The sequence below is a fragment of the Olea europaea genome, chromosome 13 (genome assembly GCF_002742605.1).
Source record: "Olea europaea var. sylvestris chromosome 13, O_europaea_v1, whole genome shotgun sequence".
NCBI lineage: Eukaryota > Viridiplantae > Streptophyta > Magnoliopsida > Lamiales > Oleaceae > Olea > Olea europaea.
In genome coordinates, this window is record NC_036249.1 from 8,944,106 (window position 1) to 8,969,211 (window position 25,106).

General features: G+C 31.3%; 1 protein-coding gene and 1 non-coding gene across 2 annotated transcripts; one reads left to right on the forward strand and one right to left on the reverse strand.

The window, feature by feature from the left end:
* Positions 1-1,929: 1,929 nt before the first annotated feature.
* TRNAD-GUC lies at positions 1,930-2,001 on the forward strand. Its single transcript has one exon. It is a non-coding gene; the product is annotated as a tRNA-Asp (tRNA).
* Positions 2,002-4,249: 2,248 nt separating this feature from the next.
* LOC111407520 (hydroxymethylglutaryl-CoA synthase) lies at positions 4,250-9,843 on the reverse strand. Its single transcript, XM_023037056.1, has 12 exons — positions 9,502-9,843; positions 8,900-9,006; positions 7,888-8,020; positions 6,886-7,029; positions 6,356-6,514; positions 6,122-6,195; positions 5,957-6,032; positions 5,780-5,835; positions 5,491-5,578; positions 5,204-5,344; positions 4,958-5,107; positions 4,250-4,660 (listed from the first exon to the last, which is right to left on the reverse strand). The coding sequence occupies exons 1-12, from the start codon at positions 9,571-9,573 to the stop codon at positions 4,469-4,471; spliced, it is 1,392 nt and encodes a 463-aa protein (XP_022892824.1). The 5' UTR covers positions 9,574-9,843; the 3' UTR covers positions 4,250-4,468.
* Positions 9,844-25,106: the final 15,263 nt, after the last annotated feature.

Below are 25,106 nucleotides of genomic sequence, written 5' to 3' on the forward strand. Positions count from 1 at the left end.
TGGTCAAAAATTTGGTGGTGCGGTTATGGTTTTGACCGAACCGACCCATAACCGAACCGTTGCCAACCCTAGATAAACAATTATGTTAAATTTACAAAAATAATAAACTTTAATAATATAAACTTTGCGTTAAATTAAACTTTAAACATAAACTTTACGAATTAAACTTTACGTTAAATTAATAATTACGTTAATTATTATTGATTATATTATTAAAAATAATAAACTTTAATAATATAATTAATAGTTTAATTAATTAATTATCATTATTATTATTATAAAACGAAAATGACACAAATATTCTTAATAATTATCTTTGAAAAATGAAAAAAAGGACAAAACAGACATTATACATTTGCGGCAAAAAATAGTGCAATGAATATGATGCAGCACTATTTATGTTGTACCATTTTGCACAAAAATTTGATACAATGGTTGGAGAAAGTTTGCACAAAATTTTGGTGCAATAGGGCATGCATTGGAGATGCCTGATGTCAACATCATTTGGGGAATAACATTGACTCTTCAGTGATATTAATGGGCTGCGAGCCATATCTGGACTTAGCCTTGTTCATTTGATGCTAAACAAAACTGCTTATCTCTGTGGTTCTAACTGGCCGGAAATGGTTGAGATTCTGGCTCCCAACAGCTTGTAAATACACAATTTCTTGATGAATTTCCAGTACCGACCGTAAGGTGAGAAAGCAAAAGAAGAATTATAAGGGAGAATTTTAATGGCAGTGGAATGCTTGCGGGAGGAGAAGGTGAGTTCTTTTGTCTTACGGAATTGTTTGGCTGGTTCAGCAGTGGAAACCACAACGCACGGCATCGAACCAAGGCGGAGCTGAATTAAGGGACCGTAACCCACCTCCAACTCGTGAAAATGTTTGAGGAAAGTTCTGGAATGACGCTATTGGGCCTTGTGTTGAGGTTTTGGGACAATTTTGGCGGCCGGGTGAATTAAGGCGTATTAATTACAGTTGATAGAGGTTTTAATTTATTTTAAGTGTATTAATTTAATTTGTCTATCTTTTAGAGTACCCGACCTAATTTTCTCTTCTGATTTAGAGCTTGTTTGGTAGAGATTTTGTTAATTAATTTTTTGACCGTTAGAGATAAAGTAGGCTCTACCTGTGAGAGAAAAATTCAAAAATGACGACTGAAATAATGAAATAACGATCAAAAAATTAATTTTAATTCAAATTTTAAGTTGTACCAAGCATGCTCTTAGAGCACAAATCAACAGTTTTTGGGCTCAAACGACTAGTCCAAGCTTGGATTTATAATCATGCATACATATAGGCTCTGTTTGAGCCACATTCTTTAAAAAAAAATATTCTTGAACAGTGATTTGACATTATTTCAGTTACGTATTATTTAATAAAATAATATCACACAAATTCAAAAATTTCTTTATTTTTTAATCACACATGTTCCATCAATACACTATTTAAAAATGCATTTTCATTCCAATAATATGACTCAAACAAGGGCATAATTGTGAAGAAAAGTTTTCCTTTCCGATTTATCTACCATACGATTTTTTTGAAAAAATTTGTAATTATAGATATTAACTTTACTGTTTAAAAATCTAAAAGTTCGCCATTGAGAGTAGCGTTACCATGCACTTGAATTGATCGAGCAAGCTAGAATTGACATACATGAAACTTAATTATTAGTAAGAAAAGTGTCGTAAAGAGAAACAAAAGTTCATAGATGCTAACTGAACATCCATATTGAGTAGTTCCCACACTATTATGTCACAATGGTAGTTGGAAACTTACTTGATTGGACTAATAGCAAACTTGTTCTATTCAAATAAACCAACGAGAAGGAAATACTTCACTTAGCAACAAGACCTATTATTTTATTTATTAAAATCATGATTACAAGGAATTTATATATTTTTTCCAATAAAAAATCCAACAGGTCGTTGTAGTATAGTGGTGAGTATCCCCGCCTGTCACGCGGGTGACCCGGGTTCGATCCCCGGCAACGGCGATATCTTCGTTTTTGTGTTATTTATTTATTTACTTTTTTTTAATGTAAATTTCTTACAACTGTAGAATGACAAGTTTGACCTTTTACATGGTCCGTTTCTTGAGGCTGCCGCATAAGGGGTCAGGTCAAGGACATCATCAAATTGCACGGATTCCAATATAATTAAAGATAAAAATGCATTAATTTCAAATTGTTTTAAAGTAAATTTTGTCCTTGTTTGAGTTTCATTTTTCGTGAAAAAATACATTTTTCAACAGTATTTTAACATTATTTCAATCACATATTTTTTAATAAAATAATAATATACACAAATTTCAAAATTTTCTGATTTTTTAACCATACATTTCTCATCTATACACCATTCAAAAATTCATTCTCACTCTCAAACAAGGGCAAAGCTTTCAAACTCATACTTTGAAGTGAAAAAATGCTACTTAATTTAAAGATAATTCTTACAATATGTTTTGTCTAAACTTAAAAGTTACCATTAAGTAATTTTTATTTTTATTTTATTACCGTAACTTCATAATATTGCTTTTGTGACCGATGTTCTTTGTATATGAATATCCAAGTCTTTGGTTCATATTAAAAATGTCATTTCATTATTATAATTATTTGTTCTTACTTTTCTCCATTAGCATATATCCATTTAAAAACCTTGTGCAATATTGCAATGCACTTGATAAGTTGTTTGGCTAACTTTTTGCTTTGAAAGATAGAATAAAGTCATTTAATCAGGTTTATAAATAGGGAGTGAAAAAAAAAGTCTTAAAACGTTTTTACATAGATAATGCACATCCATTGGCATCACCTATGGTGGTTCGATCACTTGATGTGAAAAAAGATTCATTTCATCCACTTGAATATAGAGAAAAGATTCTTGGTCCTAAAGTACTATATCTTAGTGCCATTAGAGCATTAACTTATCTTGCAAATTGCACTCGACCCACATAACTTTTTCTGTAAATCTCCTTGCAAGATATAGCTCAACACTAACTCAAAAATATTGGAATGGTGTTAAACATATTTTTCGTTACCTAAAGGGTACTATTGATTTTAGATTATCTTATTCTAAAAAATCGGGATCTGCTTTAGTAGGATATATAGATGCAGGTTATCTATCTGACCTACATAAAGCTAAATCACAAACATGTTATGTATTTATACGTGGAGGAACAACTATATTATGAAGATTTGTGAAGCAATTATTGACAGCTACATTCCCTTAAATCATTCTGAAATTATTGCAATCCATGAAGCAGGCCAAGAATGTGTGGTTGAGAAACATAACCCATCATATCCAAGCATCATACGGATTAACTTCAACAAAGGATAATCCAACAATTTTGTATGAAAACAATGCAGCTTTTATTGCACAACTCGGATGATCCTATATCAAAGGTGACAGGACAAAGCATATTTCTTCAAATTCTTTCATACACATGAGTTTTAAAAGAATGGTTACATCAATATTCAACAAATTCGCTTAAGTGACAATGTGACCGATTTATTTATAAAAGCACTGCCAACATCTACATTCAAAAAATTAGTTCATGAGATTGGAATGCGTCAACTTAAAGATTTTCAGTGATCAGCATTAAGGGGAGTAGCCGTACTCTTTTTGTTTCGCTTAGTTTTTGTCCCAATGGGATTTCCTATCAAAGTTTTAATGAGACAATATTTATTTTTAGTATTCCAAAATAACTGTACTCTTTTTCTTTCGTGTTGATTTTTTTCCCATTAGGTTTTTATCAAACAAGGTTTTTAACAAGATAGATATTTTGCAATATGTCATTCAAATGAGAGTGTTGTAAAATGAAAGTTTATTAGGATTTAGAGGTGAATGACAATTACACCCCTACAATCCTAGAAATAACTACTGTTGTATCCCTAATTCTGCCCTATAAATATAGGACTTTGGTTCTTAATAAAATACACACAAGTCTATTGACTTCTCTCTGCTCTCTTCTCTTTTCTTCACTTTTATAACATGCTTCTATTTTTACACAGATTAAAAATGAAATGTTCAAGCAAGCTCGAATCAACGTAATATAAAACTTATTAATCAGGAAGTGCCATGGACATCAAGAAATGTTCATGCATTCTAATTGTACCCCTCAGTCACTGCTGATGTCTCCCAATGAGGTCACTTCATCCATCTCTTCACCTAAATGAGATCATCAAATTTGAATTGCTAAGAAGTTTAGATAGGTCTGTGATGACAGTATATGCATGACAAGTTCCAAGGTTGCTCAAATCAATTTCATTAGGATAATAGAATGATCTCTCAAATTTTCATTTATAAGAGAGCTAAAAAGGATAAATCTTATTAAAATTACAGAAATTATCTGCCAAAGAAACTATATATAAATATCAAACAAATATGGAAACACAGTTATTCTTCTTATGTGCTAACAGCAGCTGAACTCGAGCCGATTTCATGGCATCCCATTATACTCGCACATTTTTAGTGACCATTGGCAATTGTGCCATTCTCGTAACCTTTCTTGGCATAGAATCTTCGATACATGGAGTCGACTTCTGTCAGATAGTACGTGCCAGGAGCAAGAAGGCTACAGTCCTTGCTTGTGACGAAGTCCTTTGCTCCGTACCTATGCTCCATCAACTTCATTGTTTTGACGAATTTTTCTGGAGGGAACTGCAGAGAAGATTGTTTATCACGAGTTCGTCTACCACAAATAGAAAGCATGTTTAGATAACCTCTTTTTTTTTTCCTTTTACTTTTTAAGTAAAAAAGTTTACCTACTGTCAAATTAAGTTACATATTTTCAACTTTGACCAATAAAAAATGACTTGTTTTAGAACTTACGAGTAAATTAACTTTTTAAGCTTAGCCAAACATGCTCCTTGAATCCAGTTACAAGTACTTTAATTCACAGTTGTGATGGTAGAATCCAACCATCAAGTGAACTTAATTGAACAAAGAATGGCATACCTCATCCCTTGATTTCAATTTCTCTGAAACATTCATGACAGTTTTAATGTTTGACAGGCTAAACGGATGTTGAGCCTCGTTAAGACTGAGTGAAAACATTGTTGCAGACAAACCACTGCCATAGGAGAACAATATCACCCTCTGTCCAGCCTGAAGAAAGAAATTATATTAAAAACTAGCAACATTTGCTATTTGTAGAAAGTGATTAAGCCGAATATTCAAACAAGTAAAAGTTCTGAGCTTTACCAGTGTGCTACTTTTGTTGTGGAGGAGGGATGCAAATGCAGCATATATTGATGCAGTGTACATGTTCCCAACTTGCTTTGGTATTAGAGTCGATGGCTGCACCTTTGTATCATAAAATACCTTCGCGACTTGCTGGGATGCCTGTAGATCCATTAAAATCAGCCCAAAGATGTTTTACCGTGGCTAGATAATTTTGAAAAATAAATATTTAACTCGAGTTACTAACTAACCACGTGAATATTAAAATAGGATGATAATGAAAGAAATGCGCTATAAGGGATTAATACCTTCTCAAGATCACGACTTTGGTAGCTTTCATCGATAGTTAAAGATGAGAAAGAGGCCAGCTTTTCTTTAGCAGCCTCATCGATGGAGCTACAAAAATATAAAAGAAACAATTACTATATGGAAGCCTAATAAGTGCATGTTTGGTATGCAAGGACACAATTCGACAATATAAAGAATGAGATTTTTAACTTGTTTTACTTCTTTAATACTGTTGAGTTCTATCAAAACCTTTATATCAAACATAAAATGAAAGTACTAGAGCTTCTCTAAGAAAAAGAAAATATCTACCTGGCGTTTCTTGAAAAATCATTGAACAATAGACGAGCAAAGCTCTTTTGTACAAGCTGCATTTGAAGTAAGATGTTAGCATAAATTTATTTCAATAGATTAATTATTTTAAACACGAACAAGTACAAAAATGACTTCATCTCACATAAAAAATGCGCCGTTGTTCCCACTAATTACCTTGTTATAAGGAGAATGAAATACAAAGTAGTCAGCATCAGCAACTGAAAACTGCTTGCCCTCCAATTTTTCATACCTATTACATACAACATGTTTAGAAACCTGGAAACAGGAACAACCCGAAGGATTAAATTTAGAGAGATCAGTGTTTCAGCAGGAGTTTACTTGGTACAAAAGCTATTGTAACAAGAATCGAGAGCCATGAGATAACAGGTCTGGGAAAGCTTGCCATCAACAACCTACAAAAACAGTTCAGATCATACAAGACCCAAAAAGAATTGGAATACAAAGAAGAAAATTTGAAGTAGTAGTAAAAAAAATCTGAAAGACCAATCACAAGTTATTCACGTGTGAAACTTGAAATTAGATGAAAGCAAAAGGGGTTAAACGGAGGATTACTGGATATTCACTGGCAAGATTCGGCTTGTAAAAATCATAGACATGACTCATATGACTCGCTCTGAGCTTGCTTTCAAATACAATAGGAGCATTAGGCCCTATTAACATGGCAATAGCAGCAGCTCCTCCAGTTGGCCTAGCAGGTCCTTCTGCATATACCTATTAAAAGAATCTTGCTGGTAAGGGAATCAAATATAAAAACAATGACGCATAGGCCATGTTTGCTATGCAACACTAGATAGGATTATGAAGTATAATGGAAAATATTTTTGCTTCTTTTTTCCGTTAATATAGCCAGTATTGTCCAAACCATTGCAAACATGGGAATAGTCAATTTAAATTTACTAGTATATTCTATAGGCAAGGAAACATCTTTTGTCCAGCAGAGAAGAAGAGTTTAAAACAATAAGTTTTAACGGAAACAACACGAAGTATACAGGATGCCAGTTTTTCGAAAGAGAGAGAGGACTGATTGACTTTGGTATGCCACGTGGTTGATCAATGAATAATAAGAATTATGATGGTCATACCGCACTATCTGTGCAGACTACAAGTCCATAGCGTCTGTCCCATGAATTACTTTCTACCCAGTTGACACAGTTGAATAATGCTGCAGTTCCTCCATAGCATGCGTTTGTTGAGTCAACACCTTCTATGTCAGTATTTCCATGTTTCTGGTTGTTTAACATTGAGAAAGAATAGGATAAATGTATGTTAGGACAAATCAAATATAAAAAATCAGCAAGGAAAGATGGTGACATCAGAAACATGCTGTCGACATCTGTGCTCACACATATGGAGGTCTATAACAAGCCTCACCAAGAACATGCATGGCTAAGCTTAAATATTATACTTATATAAAGTAAATAAGTTAGTTTTGGAAAAATAATTTTTATTGCTCAAATTTAGAAATAAGTAAGTTAAGCTAAGAATACATTTAAAATAAGTAACTTTTTCCTACTTAAATTTTAAACATGTTCAAACATGTTTGGAAACTATAATAGACCTAATTTGACTATCCTAATAATAGCTAATTTGAATAAAATAAATATGATAAAGCTTTCGAAAACTTGATTTCTTCGCAATATATTTCAATATCATTCCAGTCATTACATTCTACCTCCCTTGAAACAATATTGTTGTTGAGGCACAAAATCTTTAAAAAAAATATACTATAATTGACAAATGATTTCCGTAAAAAGAAACCTTTTAAGTTTTACCTTTCATTAAGCTTAGTCAAACAAGTTCTCATACTCATCAAGAAACTCTTTTGTCATTCTAACTGACACAGAACACACAATGCATGATTTTATACTTGAAAAGTGTTGTAAGAGTGCTCTGCTTAAGTTAGCTTTAGCTGTTTCCCATAACTTATGCCTTTGCTATAACTTGATTTGTGTGAAACAAACTTCCAAAAGCAAACACTGCTCATATTCGATCATCCATGCTACAAAGGACATGTTTCCATGACTCATGGTCGACCACAAAACAGAACAAACTATGTACCAGTTCGAAAAAGCTAGATTAAATACCTCAAAGATTGGCATCAAGAATGTCTTGATGGATTTGCTCTTGTCTAGCACAGTCTCACTTCCAACTTCCAGACGACCAATTTGTTTTGGGTCTACCCCGTACTTCTCAAGAAGTGAAGTGACAGCTGTCATACTGAAGATCAAAGTGTTGACCAATGCTAAGATACATTTAAAAAAATAAAATAAAATAAAAACTACTGGTCTAAGGATCAAAAACAGTATATGAATCAAAACTTGTCTTTGAAGTTTCTTTTAAAGAGGTGTCTAGGACAGCAACCAACACAAATCGAAAAGGCCGAATTTTGCGTTCAAGGAGATCAGGAAGCTTGCCAGTCCGTTTCTGAAAACAGAACTCCATATCATGTGAAACACTTCAATATTTCTTTATGCCTCTCTGTTTTAAAATCTTGTTTTGAAAGGATATTTCAATATAGCAATACTTGCAGAAACCAAAAAGAGTCCATATTCATGCAATGGTATGTAAAATGAAGATCATGTATAAAGTACAACAGATCATCAATCTGATATAAGACTGGTACAAAATTCCAGGAAAAAATTAAATCACCTTCTTTGATCCTCATTTTTCTGAACTGTAAAAAGGTGTCAATTCATTTTTAGTTGGCTCTTTTTAGAACAAGAAAATTTCAAATTGAATTTAACAGTCAACTTCCACGATAAATTTCAGGCAGTAAAACTTAAAAATCCAACAATTATGTGATTTAAATGGTTAAATTCAAATTATGGGATAAAGCCAAAAAGACTCCTAAATTCACTTCAGATGCTGCGCGAAGTGTTACATAACAGACTTAACATCAAATTACGGGAGATTTCGTGACAGTTAAAATTTGATATCTCATACTTCTAATAAGTTGTTTAATAGTTGGTACGTTGTATCAATTGAGCACGAGTAATAATTGTCAAATGAGATTAATGAAAGCAAAAACTATTCTACTATTAAAACTAGATGCAAAATTGAGAGCAAGATTATAATAATCTCATTTAGACTGATTACCTCATTGAAATGACATCTTCTACTTCATCACAAAATGCCATGCAGTCTTGCCCAAGCCCAATTGTGTATTTCCCTTTGCTTACTCCATCATGAGCCTCCAACACTTCCTGTAGCAAATATTATTATTATTATTTATTTTTTTATTTTTTATTTTTATTTTTTGGGTATAAAAATGAAATCATTATACCTATTTAAATTACAAATGCAATAGTAATAGTTGTACTTAACAGGAATCTTAAGCATTACAAATTCTTAATCAAAACCATATAAAGAAATGTTTTCATATAAAACAGCAAACCATATCACCCATAAATCATTAAAGGGCAACAAGATCTTTCCCCCCATAAAAAAAAAATATATAAATCAATAAATTGAAGGAAAAAAATTATGCTAAATGAAGCTAAAAAATGAAATCTTGAAATTAAAAATGTACAAGATCTTGAAAATTATGTACACAGAATGATCGATTTTTCATCAATCGAAATATAAAATCCAAGATTTGACAAAAGACCCAGAAAAAATGAATCAAGAATAGAAACTATATCTGGGTTGTGCATGCAAACAATTATATCAGTGCTTAAATGTGTAAAACAAGATTTTACCTGCTGGATGCAAGTTGGAGGGAAATAAATTTCCATTGCAAGAATTCCAACATTTTTTGGCGGTGAACCCATTTCTCCTTTATTAACCTTAGCAAAAACAAAAAGGGATTCCTAGGAACAAAAACAAACGAGAGGATTGAAAAATAAAAAGGTTGTCCAAAGGAAATGAAATAATCTGTGTTTTCTGGGTTTGTGTGATTAAAACTAGTTAATAAAGTTAGAGCAAGAAAGGAGGGGAGTGGAATCCAGGAAATTCGCAGAGAGGGATCAAGAGTATGCCAAAGGATGCTGGGGCTGATGAATGGCTGTCACATGTTATTGGGTTCCCGTTGAGTTGTGTAATTTATAGGAAGCAATGCAAGATTTGAGATTCCATTTCAGCCTCCATAGTAGATGGACAAGAAAATTAAACCACCCACCCCACTCACTCCATGTCACCAAAAGAAAAAAAAAATTTAAATTAAATAAAACCTTTTTACAATCCAATTTGATAAAAATTTGTTGACGGGGTAATTTTTCAAAGAAGGGTTAATTGTATTGGATTTTTATTTTTCAACTTCAGCTTGTTTCGATAAGTTGTGGTGGACTGACGATTATATGCATTTCGTAATCACTTATTAAATGCAAATACAAACAATAATGAAAAATTGACTTGTGAAAAATAATGAAAAGGATGATTCGGTTGAAAAAAATGGCTTTACTTAATTTCACAGGTGACTTAACCGAGTTGTTATTAATGGTATTGATTTGTGCTTGAATTTCAAAATAGATTATGACGGTAAAACAATTCATCATAGATTTATCACTTGTCGTTGTTTCTTAATTTATTGAATCTTGTTCAATCCATCAACTCATTATTTTAAAAAAATGTTTTAACTAGTTATATTTATATATGAGGATTTAAATAGATGTATGGTGGTCTATATTTCAATTTAAAAAATAGTATTTGAGTCCTTGTACCCATATTTTTCATAAATGTTGAGATTAATAACATTTATTTATTATTTTTAATCTACCCAATTGGTCAGGATTAGGTGGGGCCTTTTGATGGAACATTTTTAAAAAGTCAAGTTAGGAGGGGGAGTATAAAATGGACATCTAATTTTGACTTCAAAACTTTCAACAATTTCATGCCAACCTAATTTTAAAAAGATAGTTAATGTTATTAATAACAAAAACTTTTCTACGTTCATGTGATGTCCTACTACAAAAAGTTTATTTTTTTTAGTTGAACTAAAATTAAATATGTTATTATCTATTTATTGAGGTTTCATATTCAAAAATCTCTTGATTTACGTTTATTTTTAACTCATTGAAATATTTAATTAATTAGTACGTCAATTTTTTATTTTTTTTACGAGTACTTGGATATTCCAATGAGTAGTCACTTGTTAAAACATCTTCCTAGCACCTAGGACTAGTGATGGCAAAAAACCCGACCTGCACTGATGAGGCGCCACCTCGAATGGGGCAAACCCCCCCGCCTGAACGGGTTGACGGGCGGGCGGGGCAAGGTGGGGCACCCCGTCAAGGGGCGCGGGCGGGGACATGATTAATTTTTTTTTCTACAATTGTGCACGACAATTGTATGTATTTCGAGGCTTATTTTATGCATTCGAAAAAAGAAAAATAGATTCGACATAATATAAATTGTCATGGAGTCCAATATAGAATAGTAATATACCACTATACTATATGTGAATATTTAAATGTTCAAAAAAGTTCATTCATTTTCATATATTCGTATCTATCACAGAAATATAGTCGAATCATATATAAGAGAAAGTTTGACATTATTCGAGAGAGATTGTTAAATAAAACACGAACATTGATTCTTCAAATCCAACCGAGTTGTCAAAGTGTGAAATTAAGGTTAAAAAAGGATGATTGCATGAGAATTCGAGATCCTAGTTCGTTTGTCATACATTATAACATATTAACTTACATTCAACACAATTTGCATTTAGCTTAGTTAATTTACTCATGATTGCATAAGTAAATTATTTTAGTTATTATTTTATCACAAACAAATACATCACATTACTATCGTTTCAGTTAAGGTCGTGATAAGTAAAATTGAACTAAATCAATCTCTATGAGATGATACTTCAACTTAAATTCACTTTATTACTTGTTAACGAATCGTAAATTTGTGATAATTTTAATTCGAAAGATATTTTCGTAAACAATCTATATTTATTTTTAACTTACTCAAATATTTAGAAGATTACTACATCGTTTTTTATTTTTGAGTACGTAATTGAAGATTCGTAATGATTAATGACTAATCCAACCTCTTGCTTACAAGGCTACGCTATTCAAATATTCTACTAAATGGATTAATTAGTCTTATCAACAGTAAAACTTGTAATTATATTCATAATTTGGAGTGGGATTCTACCAAACCCTTTTTCCCATTGTTGAAAAGTTCAAAGAGATTCTCATTCTCATATCTGTATCTATCCATCACAAAAAAATAATAAATAAATAAATAAATTCTATATTTGAACTTGTTTGGAGAAAAAAGAATTTTTATATTGAAATTTTAATTTTAATATATACCTTTACATTCATGTCAAGCGGGTAAATCGTGTACCATATATTCTCACTTGGTAGAGTCGTGGAAACATTTTTTAACCAATTTTTCTTTTACTTTTCCTAATACCAATAATTATTAAAAAAAACTCAATAAACATAATTGAGCGAGCCAAGGTCCTCTCTCTTATTCTTTCTTTCTTCCTTTTTTTTTTTTTAAATAATTTTTTTAAATGAGTTTAAGTTGACTTTGTTTGGAAGGTGGAGAGGTTTGACACAATTGCAATTTGGACTTCTGTTCAACAGACGGCATAAGTTGATGAAATAACAATATTTTTTTCAAAGTTAGAGATTGTGTCACATTATTATACATAATTATTAAGTATAACTTTAAAACATATTTAATAAATAAAATTAAATGATATTAAACATGACAAGTGACGAAGTTATTATATGTAACTCTTCTTTAATTTTAATTTTTAAATTTATTTCAATGTACCAAACATTTCTTAAAAGTTATAAGCACTTTAGGGACGGCTCCAGAATTGGATTCAAGATCGGACTACAAAATTTCGAACCAGGCTGCTACCCGAGAAAAAAAATTTTACACATAAAAAACTGTTTTTTAAAAATAAAAATGAAAAATACCTTTGGACCTGAGTTGGAGGAGGGGACTACAGCCCAGCGCCCCCCCTCCCCCTAAATCCGTCTCTGAGCACTACGTACTACAACTTTATTTGTGAGAAATCAATAGAAGCACATAACGCGAAAAGTCCTAATGTGCCTATTTTTATTAATAGTAACACGTTATATGAATTTTTCAGTAAAAAAAAATTTACTGCTTAAAAATTATTTCATCTTTTAAAAAACAATCGATTTAAATGTGACAATTTTGTTTATTTTTTGCTTTATGGGCGAAGACTATAAAGAAGCTCCAAAAGTCAAAATGATGTGCCTAAGGGGAATGCAGGAGTAATGAATTGATAAAAAAATTTGCGTCTATTTTGACTATTATTTTGTTTCTTATAATTTATTGCAAAAGAGAAAACTATGTAAAAATCTATGCAATAAACTTCACTTTCTCGTAGCATTTGACAAAATTTAAATTTAATATTTTGATTTTGGTTGGATCAAGTTTTCCTAGAGCATAAGTTCGTTCACGTGTGATACCAAATTATTTTCAACATCTAAAGTCCGACTTTGCTAAAAATAAAAAAAAATAAAAATATTCTATTATAAGAATGTTAGCCCAAACGGCACAAGTACACAAAATATCACTAAAATTTTAGATTTGGTGGAGAACTCGAGTATTTGCGTGTAATATTATTTTCTTGAATAATGTGTGATTGAAATTATGTTAAAACACTGTTCAAGACTTCATTTTCTCCAAAAAAATGGGGATCAGGGCTTAAAGTAAGCCCTTTAGAGTCAATTGATAGGTGTGATTTTCTATAGGGTTAGGTATACTTGAAAGTACTCTAGTCGAACTCGAAATTTAAAAAATTAAGCCCTTGTTCGGGTTTCATTTTAATGAGATTTTGAGAAAAATGTACCTTGAAATTATAATTTTTTTGGGAGAATGTGTGATTAAAAAAGAAAAAAAAAATTTAATTATGTGTAATATTAATTTATTAAAAAATGCGTAGCTAGAAAAGGAAAAAAGATGTATTAAAATTTTAATGTAACCCAAATAGGGCTACTTATTGTGTGTTTTAGTTGAGAATATAAAGGAACGAGATTGTACGAGGTCGCCGACGTATTAATATGACCCGTAACTTCAATTTCCTGCTAATCAATAGCCGTTTATTTTGGAGGTGCATCATGAATACTGAAAATTGCAGTCGTGGTCCTCTTTCTTTACGAACTTTGATCCCTATTTAATTTTTTTGAGGCACATACATCCTTAACATTTAATTTAATCCTTATATGAGTCGGCTCTAAATATGGTTTATTCATGTTTCATATAGAATATGTACAAGCCTCCCTCGATCGAATATTGACCCAGTACACACTTCACGTAATCTATTTTCAAATCAAATATTTGATTCGTATATAATTTTATTAAGATTAATGCTATTTAATTTCACTGGGATTATAACCTCCTTAGCCTATGTGATGATATTGTGACATTAAATTATAAATGAAATTAATTTCACATTTTATTTAATCTATCACATAACACCACTAGATTGGGGTTATAATCCAGTGAAGTTAAATAACATTCATTATCCTTTTATTAATAATGACTAAGTTTGACTTGAGTTCTTTTTTCCCTATTAATTTGATGCCATATTAATACTTTCTCCAAAGATCTACACCCTGTTTCGCCCTTATTATTTTTAATTATAATGGCTGGAATAGTATATTTTTTGAAGAATGGATGGTTGAAAAATAAGGAAATTTTATTTATTTATGTATAATATTATTTTATGAGAGGTTGTATGATTGAAATAGGAGAGAGAAAAATGAAATTTAATTTAATGGGAGCCAAACGAGGGCCTAATATAATATTGGTTAAATGGTCGTACGAGAAATTTTTATTTCTTAAACAATGCGATTAATTTTAGACTATTACCTTTGTTGAATGTCATTTTCTACTAAATTAATAAAGAGGGTTCATGTGATGTCCTACAACAATTTTTTTTTTTTTTTTTAGTTGAACTCAAATTAAATATGTTATTATCTATTTATTGAGGTTTCATATTAAAAAATCTCTTGATTTACGTTTATTTTTAACTCATTGAAATATTTAATTAATTAGTACGTCAATATTTTATTTTTTTTACGAGTACTTGGATATTTCAATGAGTAGTCACTTGTTAAAACATCTTCCTAGCACCTGGGATTAGTGATGGCAAAAAAAATCCGACCTGCACTGATGGAGCCCCACCTCGAATGGGGCAAACCCCCCCTCGCCCGAACGGGTTGACGGGCGGGCGGGGCAAGGTGGGGCACCCCATCAAGGGGCGCTGGGCGGGAACATGATTATTTTTTTTTCTACAATTGTGCACGACAATTGTATGTATTTCGAGGCTTATTTTATACATTCGAAAAAAGGAAAATAGATTCGACATAATATAAATTGTCATGAAGTCCAATATAGATAGTAATATACCACTATACTATATGTGAATATTTAAATGTTCAAAAAAGTTCAAAGAAGTTCGTTCATTTTTGTATATTCGCATATATAACAGAAATATAGTCGAATCATATATAAGAGAAAGTTTGACATTATTCGAGAGAGATTGTTAAATAAAACATGAACATTGATTCTTCAAAATTCAACCGAGTTGTCAAAGTGTAAAATTAAGGTTAAAAAAAGATGATTGCATGAGAATTCGAGATCCTAGTTCGTTTGTCATACATTATAACATATTAACTTACATTCAACACAATTTGCATTTAGCTTAGTTAATTTACTCATAATTGCATAAGTAAATTATTTTAGTTATTATTTTATCACAAACAAATACATCACATTACTATAGTTTTAGTTAAGGTTGTGATAAGTGAAATCAAACTAAATCAATTTCTATGAAACAATACTTGGACTCAAATTCACTTTATTACTTATTAACGAATCGTAAAGTTGTGGTAATTTTAATTCGAAAGATATTTTCGTAAACAATCTTTTTTTTTTTTTTTTTAACTTACTCAAATATTTAGAAGATTACTACATCCTTTTTTCTTTTTTTTTTTTTTTTGAGTACGTAATTGAAGATTCGTAATGATTAATGACGAATCCAACCTCTTGCTTACAAGGCTAAGCTATCCAAATATTCTACTAAATGGATTAATTAGTCTTATCAACAGTAAAACTTGTAATTATATTCATAATTTGGAGTGGGATTCTACCAAACCCTTTTTCCCATTGTTGAAAAGTTCAAAGAGATTCTCATTCTCGTATCTGTATCTATCCATCACCAAAAAAATAAAATAAATAAATTCTATATTTGAACTTGTTTGGAGAAAAAAGAATTTTTATATTGAAATTTTAATTTTGATATATACCTTTACGTTCATGTCAAGCGGGTAAATCGTGTACCATATATTCTCACTTGTAGACTCGTGGAAACATTTTTTAACCAATTTTTCTTTTACCTTTCCTAATACCAATAATTTAAAAAAAAAAAAAAAACTCAATAAACATAATTGGGCCAGCCAAGGTCCTCCTTTTTTTTTTTTTTTTTTTTTTATTTTATTAAAGGAGCTTACGTTGACTTTGTTTGGAAGGTGGAGAGGTTTGACACAATTGCAATTTGGACTTCTGTAAAACAGACGGCATAAGTTGATGAAAGAACAATATTTTTTTCAAAGTTAGAGATTGTGTCACATTATTATGCATAATTATTAGGTATAACTTTAAAACATATTTGATAAATAAAATTAAATGATATTAAACATGACAAATGACGAAGTTTATTATACATAACTTTTCTTTAATCTTAGTTTTTAAATTTATTTCAATGTACCAAACATTTCATAAAAGTTATAAGAACTACGTACTACAACTTTATTTGTGAGAAATCAATAGAAGCTCATAACGTGAAAATCCTTAATGTGCCTATTTTTATTAGCCCCTGTTTGTTTCTTATTTTTTCCTTATTAAAATGAAAAATATGACCGTTATCCATCATATCAAGCTACCAAATTTAAATTTTTATCTTTTGTGTGGACCCATAACAGCTATAATTTTCATTCTCATTTTTACAAAAATGAGAAACAAACGCCCCCTAATAGTAACACGTTATATGAGTTTTCGGTAAAAAAGTTATTAATGCTTACAAATGATTTCAATTTTTAAAAAACAATCAATTTAAATGTGACAATTTTGTTTATTTTTTGCTTTATGGGCGAAGACTACAAAGAAGCTCCAAAAGTCAAAATGATGTGCCTAAGGGGAATTCAGGAGTAATGAATTGATAAAAAAATTTGCATCATATTTTGACTATTATTTTGTTTCTTATCATTTATTGCAAAAGAGAAAACTATGTAAAAATCTATGCAATAAACTTCACTTTCTCGTAGCATTTAACAAAATTTATATTTAATATTTTGATTTTGGTTGGATCAAGTTTTCCTAGAGCATAAGTTCGTTCACGTGTGATACCAAATTATTTTCAACATCTAAAGTCCGACTTTGTTAAAAATAAAAAAAAATAAAAATATTCTATTATAAGAATGTTAGCCCAAACGGCACAAGTACACAAAATATCACTAAAATTTTAGATCTGGTGGAGAACTCGAGTATTTGCGTGTAATATTATTTTCTTGAATAATGTGTGATTAAAATTATGTTAAAACACTGTTGAAAAATTCATTTTCTCCAAAAAAAAATGGGATCAGGGCTTAAAGTAAGCCCTTTAGAGTCAATTGATAGATGTGATTTTCTATAAGGTTAGGTATACTTGAAAGTACTCTAGCCGAACTCGAAATTTGAAAAATTAAGCCCTTGTTCGGGTTTTATTTTAATGAGATTTTGAGAAAAATGTACCTCGAAATTGTAATTTTTTTTGGGAGAATGTGTGATTAAAAAAAAATTTTAATTTACGTGTAATATTAATTTATTAAAAAATGCATAGCTAAAAAAGGAAAAAAGATGTATTAAAATTTTAATGTAACCCAAATAGGGCTACTTATTGTGTGTTTTAGTTGAGAATATAAAGCGACGTGATTGTACGAGGTCGCCGACGTATTAATATGACCCTTGACTTCAATTTCCTGCTAATTAATAGCTGTTTATTTTGGAGGTGCATTATGAATACTGAAAATTGCAGTTGTGGTCCTCTTTCTTTACGAACTTAGATCCCTATTTAATTTTTTTGAGGCACGTACATCCTTAACATTTAATTTAATCCTTATATGAGTCGGCTCTAAATATGGTTTCATATAGAATATGTACAAGCCTTCCTCGATCGAATATTGACCCTGTACACACTTCACGTAATCTATTTTCAAATCAAATATTTGACTCACGTTGAATTTTATTAAAAGTAATGATATTTAGCTTCACTGGGATTATAACCTCCCAGCCTATGTGATGATATTGTGACATTAAATGATAAATAAAATTAATTTCACATTTTATTTAATCTATCACATAACACCACTAGATTGGGGTTATAATCTAGTGGAGTTAAATAGCATGCATTATCCTTTTATTAATAATGACTAAGTTTGACTTGAGGTTTTTTTATTTTATTTTATTTTATTTTTTTTGATGCCATATTAATACTTTCTCCAAAAACCTACACCCCGTTTGGCCCTCATTATTTTAAATTATAATTGGCTGGAATAGTACATTTTTTGAAGAATGGATGGTTGAAAAATAAGAAATTTTTATTTATTTATGTATAATATTATTTTATGAGAGGTTGTATAATTGAAAATAGAAGAGAGAAAAATGAAATTTAATTTAATGGGAGCCAAAAGTGGGCCTAATATAATACTGGTTAAATGGTCGTATGAGAAATTTTTATTTCTTAAACAATGCGATTAATTTTAGACTATTACCTTTGTTGAATGTCATTTTCTACTAAATTAATAAAGAGAAAAAAGGTTATCTTTAATATTTTGTGAACTTAATATGAATGGCTGAAAATGTTGAAACCCTCGACGGTTTCCTACCAGTATTGAACTAAAAATTCAGCTAAATAGACAGCATGACGTGATTGGGACCAAAAGTCCCACTTTTTAATTCACATGCATTTCTTGGAAAAGATAATGGGGAAATAGTTTTTTTTTTTTTTTTTAAATGAATGATTGAAAAAGAAGGAAATTTTTTTGATTTACGTGAAATATTATTTTATAGAAAATTGTGTGGTTAAAAATAGGATAGAGAAAAATGAAATGAAGCCCCCGTTTGATCCCTATTAAATTCAATTACATTACATTTCATTTCTCTCTCTCCTATTTTCAACCACACAATCTTTCATAAAATAATATTACACGTAAATCAAAAACTTTTCCTTCTTTTTCAACCACTCATTTTTCTAAAAAATACTGTTAATCTATTTTCATTTTCAGGTAATGAAAATTTTTTTGATTTACGTGAAATATTATTTTATAGAAAATTGTGTGGTTAAAAATAGGATAGAGAAAAATGAAATGAAGCCCCCGTTTGATCCCTATTAAATTCAATTACATTACATTACATTTCATTTCTCTCTCTCCTATTTTCAACTACACAATCTTCCATAAAATAATATTACACGTAAATAAAAAACTTTTCCTTCTTTTTCAACCACTCATTTTTCTAAAAAATACTGTTCATCTATTTTCATTTTCAGGTAATGGGGATCAAACGTAGGCGAAATTTAATGGAGCCAAACGGGAGCATAATAAATGTATTCTATTGAAGGTAGATATTTGCTTAGATATTTTGTAGCGTAGAGATGTCAATTTTTAATTGAGACATGTGGACGAATAATTTTTTAAAATTTCGGTTATTTTTCAATGAATTTAAAAGAGGCATTGGGCACGGTGGGTGTTAGGTGAGAACACGTTCTATTAAATGGTCAAAAGATATGAACTCATTCAAGCCACCTTTTACATATTTTCATATGTATGACTTCGAAGTAAACTATGACAACTGACTTGGTTGGTAAAACACTACATGTTCCACATTTAAGCGCTCAAGCATATCGGAGAACTTAAAAAATATCAAAAGTCATTTTTGGGCGATTTAATTATAAGACGTTGAATAAAATAAGATGACGAATAATATGATGGTAAGATCGATAGCGTAAAATATAGAATTGGATTCCCCATTAGAATCGATCTGAACATGATTGGATTGATTGATTCATTTTAGTTATATGTATGACTTCGAAGTAAACTATGACAACTGACTTGGTTGGTAAAACACTACATGTTCCACATTTAAGCGCTCAAGCATATCGAAGAACTTAAAAAATATCAAAAGTAATTTTTGGGCGATTTAATTATAAGACGTTGAATAAAATAAGATGACGAATAATATGATGGTAAGATCGATAGCGTAAAATATAGAATTGGATTCCCCATTAGAATCGATTTGAACATGATTGGATTGATCGATTCATTTTAGTTTTAGTTAAAATTTAATTGATCTTGGATCTTAGAATCCGGGATAGAGGATTCTTGGTTCCGACTAAAGAACCAAAATTTAACTCAGTTTGAATATTAGCTTTTCCACAACATCAACTATTAAGTTAATGTCTATGAATTTCCATAAATTAATATATTTTATTTTGGATAAAAATCACTTGGACAATTAGGCCTACACACGAGGTTTTAGCCTCTTTTATCTAGACTAATAAAGTGGAGGTCTTGCACCTACCTAGGCCTGGGAAATTTAACCGAATTCGAAATCTCTCGAACCAGGAATCAATATCGATTCCAAAATAATAAATTAGGAATCGAAAATGAAAACCAATAATCGATTGGATCCTAGTCGATTCTTGGGTTCTAAATCAAAACTGTGGGTGCTCAAATTAAATTTTTATTTTTTATTTTTTTACAATTTATAGCTGGGTATTTGTTACATTGAAAGTCGAAATTGTAAAGATTAACATGTACTAACATCTGAAATGCAATAATATGATATGTGGTAAGAGACAAAAAAGTACGAGTCGGCCCTCATTTCTTAGTGTTAGAGTCTAGTGTTTTAAACAAATACTACCCAAACTAGAGCTTTTACATTATATATATATATATATATATATATAATGTAAAAGCTCTAGTTTGGGTAGTATTTGTTTAAAACACTAGACTCTAACACTAAGAAATGAGGGCCGACTCGTACTTTTTTGTCTCTTACCACATATCATATTATTGCATTTCAGATGTTAGTACATGTTAATCTTTACAATTTCGACTTTCAATGTAACAAAAAGTTCGAGTTAAGGTTGTGGTGTAAATTGATAAATCAAAGCGTTTATTCTCGACAATTTGAGCCTTTTATTTTCTTGTATTGTATGGTTTACCTTCCTTTTTTTTTTTTTTAGGTTTTTGTTTTTGATATCCAGGTGTCCACCTTACAGTGACTAATCCTGGGGTCTACGATCCAGCCCCTCTTCACGCAGACAAGGTAAACCGCAGGTTGTGCCCCAAACTAGCCAGGGTTCAAGAGCCCCTCCAACTGAACTGCCAAAGTGTCGAATGAGTCAAACTCATGTATGCGCCTTGCCTTTTAGGAAATATCCTGCCTTCGAAGAGAAAGTCTTGCCTTCCAAGAACCCCATGAATCGGACCTGTGACCTCTGAACTGCCTTTCTTGAAGAACTCCGTCATTTGCCAATTGGGATATGCCCCGGGGGCTGTATGGTTTACCTTCTTGATAGTATGTAGTTATGTGTAATTAGTATTTTTTAACGTTAGTTTGTTCTAAAAATTGAAGAATTTATTTATTCTCCATAATTAAAATATAGACTTTTTAGCATGCCTCATTTATGGATCAAACAAGGTTTACAAAGAAGAAATTCGTTTCTTCTCAAATTGTAATTTAATTTTCTCATAATTTCGTGATTTTTAGTCTCCGCTATTTTGAGTCATGTAACTAGATTTCTCAACTTCTTGAAGAATTTTTAGCTAGATTTTCTCCTTTGCATAAATATTGTTAAATAGTAATGTGTTAGGTATATATATCAAAAGGGCCTATACAAAAACATTTATTAAATGTATATGAAAAAAAGTTATTAGTAAAACTGAATCCAAATCTGTGCTGATGGTTCGGGTTTGAGTTTGATTTCAATAATTACAATGAATTGAATGGTTCCACTTACAAATTGTTGGAAAATATAATGAGCTGTTCTGGGCATTGAAATATTCAAACCGACTCACCCAACGTCTAGCCCCACTGACATACCTTCTAAATTACATGAATTAAAATGATTTAAAATTATTAACACTTTTGCAGCCTGAAGCAGATAGTATAATAGTGAAACCTGAAAATTTACATAGTTGTTTACACTTTACTACTATTTTAATTTTAAATCATAAAAGGGACTAGACCGGACCAAACTACAAGCAACAAATTGTGATCTGATAATGTACGATCAGTACGCTCGGTTTGGACCATTTTGATCGTAGCAAAAGGAATTATACCACGCCAACCTCTAACAATAAATAGTATTAACTTTTTCTTCTATCTTAATATTATTTTTGTAATAACCGAACTTCCTACCTGATATGCCATAAGTTATATGAATTGCATTAAACTGAAACCATAATTATAAATTTGAAACATGAAAAGAGTTCGATTAATTAACCTAGCTCGTTGAGGTTCCAATCTATCTCATATAATTTTCTTTACAACTATTGACAAAAAAATTAATTCAATGTGGCAAAAACTACAAAACCTACCCAAATAGTGTTAAAAATAAAAATTAAAAAAAATGAAAAATGAATAAGAAAAACTCGAAAGATGCTTTACTTTAATGTTTTTTCCTTCAAGATTCATGTTAATGGGACCTGGTGATGGTAGCTTAAAGCTATTAAGTTTTTATTCCTTTGTTGCACTCTTAGATTCATGGATTTAAAGGTCAGCCAAGGTCCAAAGAGAACTAAAATGAGTTCTATAGCAACTTGTAGTAATTCTTTCTAAAGTTTGTTTCAACTCTTATCACTTGTTCCATGCTAGGAGATCTCTACTTGCAAGTACGAAATCAAGAGAATTTTGCAAAAATCCAACCAAAATGAAAAGGTGCAATTAATGTGAATTGCAATACCAACAATTGCTAAGATCTTGATAAAGAGATCAAAGCACCAATTACAAGTATGGGCATCGAGGTTCAATGAATTCACATAACCATAGAAAGCTTTGTTCTTCTTAACGATGCAATGGCAACCAATACAGAACTCGGCCAACATTCTTCTTCGTGATGCATAATTAGAGATGGGTGGAATCAGGCCAAGATCATTTCATCCCACAAGACCCCCTTTACGGATTTATTAGCTAGAGACTGTAAGGTCTTTGAAGGTGCCATGATGCTAATTGCCCCGTACGACAGGTACTTTTGTTGTACTTGGATTACTACTCTTATTGTTTGGTTGTGTACCCATATAGTATATTTTGTCATGATAATGTTGGATTTTTTATACCCAATAAATCTCGGGTTATGATGTTCATGTAAGTCAATTATTTCATAGGCATAGACTGATGGATGAAATAAGTCCAACAACTAAGTCCATGAGCTATATCCGACTCAATTGTATTCCCTCTTGGTTGGCTTGAATCTTGACCTGTTTAAACCCCCTAAAGGTCCAACTAAAAGTTTGACTCTAGAGTATATATAAGGTTATAACCCTAGCCACTTTTCTTGTATGATTTGTGTAGTTTTGTGAGCTAAAAAAGAGGAATCCCGGCCGCCACCTTTGGTGTACTAAAAATAGCCCCTAGAAGTGTCAAAAACGCTTGTATATTTTGTGTAATTGGTGGTTCCTTCATAGTATATATTTATGGTGTCTTCTCCTAATCTTTGTGGCCACAAATCATTACCTTTTCTTATCTTACGTGGGAAAGATTGAATAGCAATCGAAGTGAATTATATTGGTTGTGATTTGGAGTCGATTGGATTAGTTGTTGGTAGAGAAATGTACGTTAGACTGAGCTCGAAAATTACCGATTTGAAAATCTTTGAAGAGAGCTTCCGCAACATTTAGTATCAGAGGTTCAATGTGGCGGTTTTGGCTCGTGAAATATAGCAAAAAAGTCTAGGAAACTGACTGGAACGAAGCAGAAACAGATCGAAGCAACTATCCAGAAAACTGCCCAAAATCTGAATCTGTTTGTGTAATTTCTAATCAATCCAAAAGGAGTTTTGAGAAACAGAGACTACTTATGTGATGTACGGGTAGTGGTGGTTGTGGAGGTCCAACGCGTGTAGCATTCCGACTGCGCGTGATGGAGGTGCATGAGCACCCTGCGCAGGAGGTTGGATGGTGCGTGAGGATGTGTGGCTGGCTTTTTGGCGATGGTCCCTTCAAGTAGTTTGTTCCTCATGTTATTTCTGACATTTTTTGTATTGAAAATTTTCTGTTTTAGGGTCTGCAGTAGAGTCTGGACACAATTGTTCTTCGAACGTTTGGGACTCGATCATGATTTGCTGATTGCTGCAATTTCTAGAGGCTTGAGGACGAATAGTGGTGGTCCTAAAGTGTTAAATTCACGTGTCTCATAATTTACGGGCTTAGCTAGGTCCACTATGGTAAATTGGCTGAAACCTTTACATTATCGCACTAGTAGATCATCGTGTGGGTGATTATTAGGATTGAGGGTTGTCATTACTTGGCAACCATTGCTTGAGTTAAAAAATTTAGGAATTATCTGCCTTATTTGAAGTGTTGAAGTTGATTGGAATTTGGTAATTGATTTTGTACTGCAATTGTCATATAGTCATTTTGTGAGACTGCATTGCATGAGAATTTGATTTTTTTTTGTCAATATATCTTCGTGTTTGCATTAATTATCCCGTTAGAACACTTGAACTTAATTCGTTCGAACATTCCCTTGATCTAAGATCGTGAATCTTACAAAACCCTGAGAATCTAGAACGGTATATTGGAATTTTTAATGGAAAGGGAGATTTTTCTACTTGGCAACAAAAGATGAATGATATTTTGTTAACAAAAGGTTTCAAAAATCATAGACAGCAAATTTTCTGCAAATTTAATAGAAGCACAAAAAGAAGAGTATGATAACCTTGCATACGTATCAATTATTTTACACCTATCTGACACTGTTTTGAGAAAAGTTGAAAATTTTAATTTTACAAAAGAACTTTGGGAAAAGTTGGAGGATTATATCTGCTTTAGTCCACTCCTAATAAGCCGTACTTGCTTGAATGATTTTTCAGCTATAAAATGGATCTTTCAAAGGATCTTGACAACAATTTGGATATCTTTAACAAGTTAATTCAAGACATCGTTAAAGGTCTCTGAAATATATAAGGCTATTATTCTATTTAATTCCATGCCTGATTCATATAGAGAAGTTAAGAATACTATTAAGTATGGTAGGGACACCTTAACACTCGAGATTGTCATAGACTCGCTTAGAAGTAAGGAGACGTAGATTAAGGCTGAAA

Bases quoted from the DNA above. Each gene is read 5' to 3' on its own strand.
- LOC111407520 (XM_023037056.1), bottom strand. From the start codon at position 9,573: ATGGGTTCACCGCCAAAAAATGTTGGAATTCTTGCAATGGAAATTTAT. The intron at 8,021-8,899 runs GTAATCAGTCTA...TTTGATCTTCAG, and splicing joins GAAGATGTCATTTCAATGAG to TATGACAGCTGTCACTTCAC. The intron at 6,196-6,355 runs GTAATCCTCCGT...CTGTTTTTGTAG, and splicing joins ATCTTGCCAGTGAATATCCA to GTTGTTGATGGCAAGCTTTC.